Source organism: Leguminivora glycinivorella, chromosome 24 (assembly GCF_023078275.1).
Source record: "Leguminivora glycinivorella isolate SPB_JAAS2020 chromosome 24, LegGlyc_1.1, whole genome shotgun sequence".
NCBI lineage: Eukaryota > Metazoa > Arthropoda > Insecta > Lepidoptera > Tortricidae > Leguminivora > Leguminivora glycinivorella.
Genome location: NC_062994.1, coordinates 8,818,316 through 8,827,237, shown reverse-complemented (window position 1 = coordinate 8,827,237; position 8,922 = coordinate 8,818,316). Strand labels below are relative to the sequence as shown.

Sequence of the window (8,922 nt, the reverse complement as noted above, 5' to 3'; positions counted from 1 at the left end):
TAACGCTCGCTTGCTTAGCTACTTCTGATGCTGACTATATTAGGGCACAGAATATATAATAGTACAATTAGGGATAGATAGTTTAGAATATGCTACCTAAGGGCTAAGCAAATTCTAGCCATCCACTATAGGGCATTTCTCAGGAGGCGCGTTTTTACGTGTCCGGGGCAAAAAACGTCAGAACGGACTGTTCTAAAAATCTGAATTAATTCAGGCATAATCTATAGCCTCTGTTCTACTTGGTACACTATAAAATTATTTATTTATTATTTGTATAATATAAGTAATAAAATATTAAACGCGAAAAATTACCTTCGGTGGGCGTGTCCCGCACCCAGAATTTGCAAAACAAAAAATCATAACTCAAGATGGAGTTGTTGATCGCAGTTGATATAGATATTCACGTATAAGGTGTTAGTTAACCTATAATATTTTCTATATAAAAATAATATGTTAGCTAAACTTATCCAGTAAAGACAAATTTACGATGTGTCCCGGGCTAGTGACTGATTTCGGTGTAATTTGTTAAACATGACAGTACTCTTACAAATTAGTAGATCAGGGACATAGTGGCACAAATATAGTATGTTTTAGCTATTTTTTAACCATTCAGTGTAGAGGAGATGCAGTAGCGTTTCATAAAGGGGACTTTTTAAAGGTTTCTCAGTCATTCGGTGGGTTTGGTCCCATGTTTTTTAAGATTCGGTGGTTCAATTTACTCTCACAGTTTTAGTGCATTTGTCGTTATGTAAGGTACTAATAAATCCTTGAAATGATGTTATTTCGGCATTATGACATCTCCTCTGTATCATGCATGCTATTTCAGTTATCTCCAAAAAAACGATAAAATTTGATATCAGTGGTGTTGATTTCCGTGGTTTCGGTGGATTTTTTGACCACCGATATCAAAAAAAGTGACCACCGACTTCGATTGCCGCGTTGTAAATTGGGTTTTGTTTATTATTTTCTAACATTTCATACTTAAATAGTAGGATATACTTTGTAAAAACATAAAACTATGTTTGTAAGCAAATTAAACCATAGTATGGGTACAAAATTCACTACTCGATAATGACTAGTATATTACCATGTTAAATTTAGTAAAATAGCGCGATTATGAGCCTTTTTACATGACCTGTCGTCAAATTAAATAATAAATTATATATAAAGTTGAAATGTGGAATAATGTGTAAAAAATTGAATTCCGTGGTGCAAATTGATTACAGTGCCCATACATAATTTCGGTGGTTTTAAAATGTCAGATTTCTTACAAATTATAAGGTTCTAATGGAGGCCTCCACCACCAATATTTTTTATATTTGGGCTAGATTTTAGTAAATAGACTGATGTATCAAAAAAGTAGTAAGTAAATAAAAATCAGCACCGAAATCAGGCACCGAACGTCATCTCTGAGAATCGCCCTATACTTGTCAGTTCTAATACATAGCTGTAAGAATGTATGCGATGCGCCTTCACCACCACGGTTGTGTCGTCAGCAAACAGTACCGTCATGCCTTCGGCAACAGAGGTAGGAAGGTCGTTTACGAATATTAGAAACAGGGTATTTCCAAGCGCAGAGCCTTGTGGTATGCCCAGGTCTAACATGCCGGCTTCAGAGTTAATGTTCTTGCCTTCTATTTTGACCTTAACCCTTGCAGAGGCGGGGCTATTAAAATCTATGCAGGCTTATTGTAGGACGATTCTATAATTTGTATTTTACATCACCACACCATTGTAGTAGTGCAGATTATTAATAGAATTAGGTTGTTTTGGTGTAAGCTGTAAGCTGTTAGTTTGGTTCTATATCGGAATCCCTAAACGTTTAACGTGTGTTTAGCATTATACAGTTAATAGGTACTTTTTGTAACTGAGGCAGTTGAAAATGAACATTGATCAGTTTACGAATAGTTTCAAATATCTAAGTCAAATTGTAAAACTTAAACAAATTGATTTAAACTAACACGATCTTAAACATGTTGTACTATCAAAAACAGGCTAAGTGGGTGTGATAACACTTTTCTGGAATTAGCAAACCTAATAGTTATCAATCAATGCCCCTTAGTCTATGAAGCCTTTGTGCAAATTTTCAGCTTTTTAAATCAACATCTTCAGCCTCCGCATTAGGTTTGAAATTTTGAAAATCTCATAAGTACAAACCTGAAAATTCAACTTTCAGATAAAAAAAATTTCGACAGAATTATGTTTAGTATATGTTATTGATACATATAATTATAAGAAACTACCAAAAATTGCCAAAATAGTGTCAAAACCGCCAAAGCTTGCCTAGTTTCAGTACCTACATTGGCCAAAATAGCCGCTAAAATACTGAACATTTGCGATTTTTAATGCTATTTTCGCAACTTTTGGTAGTTTCTTGTAATAATATGTATCAGTAATGTATACTGAACATAATACTACCGAAAAAAATGTTTAAAACTGAAAGTTGAATTTTCAAGCTTGTATGAGATTTTCAAAATTTAAAACCTAATGCGGAGGCTGAAGATATTGATTTAAAAAGCTGAAAATTTGCACAAAGGCTTCATAGACTAAGGGGCATTGATTGATAACTATTAGATTTGCTAATTCCAGAAAAGTGTTTTTTCGCTCCAACCTAGTGTATGTACATCAAGAAATCCTGGTGCGGTATAGGTACTTCAGGAGTTAGTGCTAGCAATGTGCCAAATGTGCGCCAAAATGCGGGAAATGTGCTCTTTAAACTCCAGAGATACTTATAAGAAATTAATGATACCCGCCATTCTGACGTAAGGTCGGCGGGTGCAATTTCAGTTCTAGCTAATGACTGCCTACTCAAGGGTGAAAGTGCTGCCTATGGTTAGTGCTCGCAATGTGCTTCCACATGTATGAAGCACAAACTAATTCAGAGAGTCGTTCGAGAGTAATATGGAATTGAATAAATATATCTATAAACGCCTGCTGAAATAAAATAGATCACTTTTTTGTGTAAAACGCGTATTGCTAGCACTAACCCTAGGCAGTACTTTCACCCTTGAGTAGGTAGCCATTAGCGAGAACTGGAAGGGACCTGACGTCAGAATGGCGGGTATTATTAATTTCTTAAATATCTCTGGAGTTTAAAGAGCACATTGATTGAATTTTGGCGCACATTTGGCACATTGCTAGCACTAACTCCTGAAGTATATCGCACCAAGATTGCTTGATGTACACCCGCCATTCTGACGATCATTTTAGGTAGGTACCTCTTAATCGAAAATCACATAATTTTGATTGTAATGATAAATATTAGACAATTTGTTTAATAGTTCAATAGTTCTTTATTTGCATACCATATAATTTTACAATAGGCACATATTATATGGACCCTGAAAAGGGTATAGCAAGAGTTGATACTTTACAATATCTTGTATCAGAAGTACTTAATAGCTAATTAGCTTATACTTATTATTTATTTATCCTAAAATGTAAAGAATATATGAAAATTAATAAAAGTTATATAAAGCTTTACGGGGCTTTCATTCATTCAATCATTTTAAGACAATAACACTAGGTTTAGGGCAGTATTTAACAACCTCATTTATGGGGCCCTATTTATCGCTTGCCTTTTCGGTTGTAATCGGTTCAGAAAATCACTTTTATCGATTTTTCACATCACTACTTCATAAAACCTTCTTGATATGATAATGCTTAAAGGACTTGCATCCAGGCCATAAATGTTATTTAAAAAAATGATATGATAATATAGCAACATTTTATTTTCCTATTTTGCTACAAGTGGAACTCGAGTGCAATACAAATCGTTCGACAGATACTTACTATGAAGTTCCGTCTCTTAGAACGTAGTGATTATATTCTCTTTGGTAAAAGCCTAAAGATTAGAATGACATTACAACTTTTTTAATTATATTTTTTTTAATTACTCACTTCGGTGACTTATCAGCCAGCCCTCGTAGTTTAAGGGATGGAGAGTGACATAGGCTACTTTTTGTATCTTTCTAACGCGAGCGAAGCCACGGGCAAAAGCTAGTAGGTAATAATTATTCAACAACTAAACTTGTCAATGCTTGCAAAATTTTAAGAACTAAAAATATTTACAATAGTTTATCGATGAAAGTCCGAAAATTTGATTTTAGTATGAATAAATCGAAAATGAATTTAAAATTGGGTAAAATGTGCCAGTGCTCGACACGCTATGACCTAAAGATGACACCCTTCTGTCACATTTATTGAAATCGAAAGTGACATTTACTGGGACACTGTCGAGCAATGGTTCTTTGACATTAATTCAGTAAACTTAAAATTTCCGAGATTCTCGATTTACTTACTCTAATAATAAATAAATAAATAAATATGTTTATATGTTTTTATATTGTTTTGTAAATAATTTTATATTTTATTTTTATATACATATTGTAAAAAACCTAGTAGCCTAGAGAATGAAAATATATACTGAGAATATTAAATAAGTAAAAACTTATAAATTGATATAGTAGTGTGACTACTTGGAAAAATAAAAAATCAATCAAATGATTTGTTCCCTAGTTGTAAATAAAAACTTTTTTTTTTTTTTCAAAATACTTACACAACCCAATAAGCCACAGTATAAGCCACCAGTACACTAACAATCTTCGCTTTGCTCGGCGGCTTTTTCTGCGGTCTCATGAACATCTCCCACACAGCTATAGGTACTATAAAGCTGTGCATTATATGGTTGGACAGACGAGTGACAACCCTGTCTATGAAAACGGGGTATACTAGTTGCACGTTGTAAAGGTAGAATGGCCAGAATAGGGTTGCCACTTGCTGAAAAATTAATAAATATGAAGTTTAACGTTTAGTACATATGACTCTTTTAATATAAGAGTTTTGAATTATTCACGGTTATTTTTATTAGACTTATATTGACCGGGATATAGAACGTGATTACCTTTTTCCGTGATCATGATGCATGCAACTGCGTTGAAATGTCGGGAGCTCGACAAAAATCAAAAACGTAATCACGGTCTATATCCCGGTCAATGTAAGTCTTTTAATATAGTTGTACATATTATGTTTTTGTATTGATCAAGTGTGTGTAGCACTATAATGTATGTACATATGTACCCACATCCCACAATCCATCGTAGAAAACTTATTATATGGATGTAGATAAAGTTATGTACGGACCTGTACATAATTAGGCATTAAAACAATCGTGTTTTAATGGCTCATTATGTACCAGTCCCATAAAAAATAACTAACTACTACAGACGAATCAGACGATATTCGTCTTCCTACGTATATCAAACGTATGTTTTGACCTATGGTACAAGGAAAAAATACTCAATATCTATGATTCTGTAAACCGGTTTATAAAATAACCAGTTTTATGTTTAAACTACTAAAGCATGACCAGAAATATATGACTATTGTACTGAAAAACGTTGTACGATACACGTGCGAAAAGGAATGTTTTAATTTATCGTCACTCGTTTCGAACTTCCTTTTTTCGGGGTGCTTCTTTTCCCGCACTAGCTCGCAAAGTATCGAAACTGTGGTGATAAATTAGTCTACTACTAATGTAAAATACTCTATAATGGACGGTGATGCCATTATGGACAAAAAAAACACAAATCCTTAAAAATAAGTATCTAAAAATAGTTTTTAAAAACTGATGGCATTGTATCATAAAAAATAATCAAAGAGCTGCTTAATTTTGAAGTTTCATTTAATTCGGTTATTTCTGAAGGATTTCATTCATATGAATTCATTCATATCAGGATGAATTCTTAGTAATGTTGCTAAGAGAGTTGAGTTCATGTATAAAATAATAAAAAATAATACTCGGGGTAAACTTGAATGATTTTTACTTACTGCATTAACCATGAGATAAGGTATAAAACATACTAGTTTGTTACTCCAAAGATATAAAGAAATAGTGTTATTTTGCGAGCGTCCATAACTGGAACCGGAAAACTGCATACCTCCTTTAATGGGCAAGGAAAAATTTACGAAAACAAAATTTACAAGAAACAATCCAATGTTAAAATAACCCAAACTATTTTATTTGTGGTATATAAAATTGACTCATTGAGTATCAGTTGGCTTTAAAAGTAAAATTTTAAACTTATTTCATTGTCCATAATAGGGATCCATTACTGGAGAACTGCCGACAATTATTGGAGAAAAAACACCTCGTTTTAATTTGTTAACTATGAAGAAACCAATAGGAGTATCTGTTCTGCAATACGCGTGAAATGTAGAAGAAGGATGAGACATTCATGTTTTAACACGCTTAGCGGTAGAATTTTTACATGTATCAGTGAAATATCAAAAATAGCAAAATAGGCAAAATTTTATCTTAAACTGTCCATGATTACCCGTTACCTTAACTCTAACATAATAAACTCTACTAAACTTTTAATACTTATTTGTTATACAAGGGGGCAAAGTTGTATTTTAACGCCGAGTGTGGAATTGAAAAACGAGCAAGTGAAAGGATTCTATAGTTGAACCACGAGCGAAGCGAGTGGTTCGAGAATAGAATCCTGAACTTGCGAGTTTTTTAACACACGAGAAGTAAAATACATTTGCACCCGAGTGTAACACAAAACTTTTCCCCTCACTATAGCGAGGAAACTACAACGCAAAAAAAAAAATTATCACTGCTTCCAGTAGTTCCACAGGTGGTAAATCATCTTTATTACTAGATTCACCTACTTTTATCAATTTTAAAGCAGTTCATTTGATTTTATTCAAGGTCAAATTACTTTACCCACTAGTGGATAAAATGCGTTTTTACCCGCTGGTATTAAAGAACAAAACACGTGTTTCCGAGCTAGTGAGAGGAAAAAGACTAATTACAACTTTGTTGCTTTTGGCGTCGAGACCTCAGGTCCGTGGGGCCCGGGCGCCCAGATTTTAAACAAGGACTTGGCGAAGCGGCTGACTGATACTACGGGGGACAAAGGAGCTGGCAGCTTCCTCGCTCAACGTATAAGTATTGCGATTCAGCGAGGAAATGCTGCCAGCATCTTGAGTACTATGCCTTATCCATTTTACATTTTACATTATCCATTATACATTATCCGATCCGATATCGGATGTCGGACCGATATCCCATACATTACAGGCGCCATCTTGGATTTTCTCCTTCCGACATCCGATATCGGATTGGATAGCGTGAAAACGGACTTAGACATGCTTAGACTTAGATTTTTAGTTTTCTTTTTTTTAATTGCCTAGTTTTATAATATTTATTGTATTAAATTTCTATTTAAGTGTTATTTATACATAATTTTATTTACTTATAAAAGTCAGAATTTACTTACAAAAGTTGCCGGCCAAATGATACCGGAATACAGGGTGTCCCTCATGTTGGTCAAGAAACTTGGCACTTTGTATTTCTTATTTGAGGAGTTCTTCAATGTCAACCAATCACACGTCAGTCCGATTAGGGCGTACACCATTTGAAATAGCTGAAAAAAAAAAGATTTTTGTTAAGAACATTTTTTTATGTCATAGCTAAATTAAAATTGTGGGCTTTTTCCATCACAAAGAAGCAGATTTGTTTGTTTCAATTATTTTTCTTAAGCCTCATTTAGATTTAAAATATTATATAGATTTTATTGAGTCAATTGAACATCTCAACTGCATAATTACTTCCAAAAACATTCAAAAATTGAATACTTAGTTACTTGTTTTACAAGGGGGCAAAGTATTACCTAGTGCTTTGAAACCCTTGCAACGCTTAAAATCTAACATTTGAACCACTCGCCTAACTCGCTACGCTCCGCATATTGAAATTGTTCGCTTGCTCGGGTATCAATATTGGCACGTGTCCAGTTAAACAAATTTTGCCACAGTGAAACACATAATTGAAACCAAAACGAACAAAATGCTAACTATAAAACATCAAACTACTTAAATCAAATCCATCAAATAAACAATTCGGAATCATCATTTAAGAAATTTAATTACCTAGTATGTACCTACATGAGGTTGAACAAACTTTGCAATCGGGTGAAACACAATTTTTTTCACCACACCAAACCAATGAACATCAAACTATAAATATATATCAAATTTATATATGTAGATGTGGCAATAGGCTAGTTTCCTATACTTCAAACAAAATATGTTATGCAGTTAACGAAATAAAGCACCACATTATATTTAAACATAATTTCTATTTAATAAGTCAAAGAGAAAGATATAAAGTAAATGAATTGACCGTGGCGTCACTCCTCAGTATTTCATAGTAATTCCGTATAAGCAAACCGTTTTGACAGTTCTTAAAAAGAAGCTGATTTGACTAGTAGGAAACTAGCCTATTCTGCTGTCCGTTTTCGAAGAATCAAGACAGCTTTTACCAGTTAGTATGGTGAAAATAACTATTTTCTAACTTACAAAAGTCCACGTAGTGATGTATCTCCACTGGACGCCGACAAAAGTGCGAATCTCCGGGTCCTCCAACAACTCTTTTGTATGGAAACTCCTCATATACAACCCGTTAGTTAGGTGCAGCGCTAGGGTGACCACGTAGCCACACATGCGCAGGTGGATCCGGGACATCGTCCTGAAAAATTACGCAAAACCAACACTCCCGACTAACTCAGCTTTCAAACAAAAAAAAAATCTAAATAGGTTCATCCGTTCGGGAGCTACGATGCCACAGACAGACACACACACAGACAGACAGACAAGCAGGCAGACAGACAGACAGACAGACAGACACGTCAAACTTATAACACCCCGTCGTTTTTGCGTCGGAGGTTAAAAAGTTTTTTTTTTCTTTTCCATACATAATAAATGAATTAATAAGTGTAAGAGGACCTTAATTATAATTTATAACACTAAAGTCAGTGTCAAGTGTCTGACGGCAAATGTCAAAGCAAATAGCATAAGGAAGTGGTAAGGGATGCCACGCACGTGTTCAGTAGTTAAATATTTTTTTTTAATTATTCG

The 8,922-nt window shown here is 34.1% G+C and overlaps 1 protein-coding gene across 1 annotated transcript; it reads right to left on the bottom strand.

Annotated features, from left to right (window-relative positions):
- Positions 1-1,389: 1,389 nt before the first annotated feature.
- Positions 1,390-8,529, bottom strand: LOC125238517. The gene is made up of 4 exons (XM_048145850.1): positions 8,365-8,529; positions 7,287-7,433; positions 4,559-4,779; positions 1,390-1,651 (listed from the first exon to the last, which is right to left on the bottom strand). Exons 1-4 carry the CDS (start codon positions 8,527-8,529, stop codon positions 1,390-1,392), a joined length of 795 nt encoding a protein of 264 aa, XP_048001807.1.
- Positions 8,530-8,922: the final 393 nt, after the last annotated feature.

What these genes read in the sequence shown, in the direction of transcription:
- LOC125238517 (XM_048145850.1), bottom strand. Translation starts at nt 8,529, where the DNA reads ATGTCCCGGATCCACCTGCGCATGTGTGGCTACGTGGTCACCCTAGCG. An exon ending in ACATCACTACGTGGACTTTT is followed by an intron (nt 7,434 to 8,364) that starts GTAAGTTAGAAA and finishes TTTTTTTTTCAG; the next exon opens with CTATTTCAAATGGTGTACGC. An exon ending in ACTGTGGCTTATTGGGTTGT is followed by an intron (nt 1,652 to 4,558) that starts GTAAGTATTTTG and finishes CGCCTCTGCAAG; the next exon opens with GGTTAAGGTCAAAATAGAAG.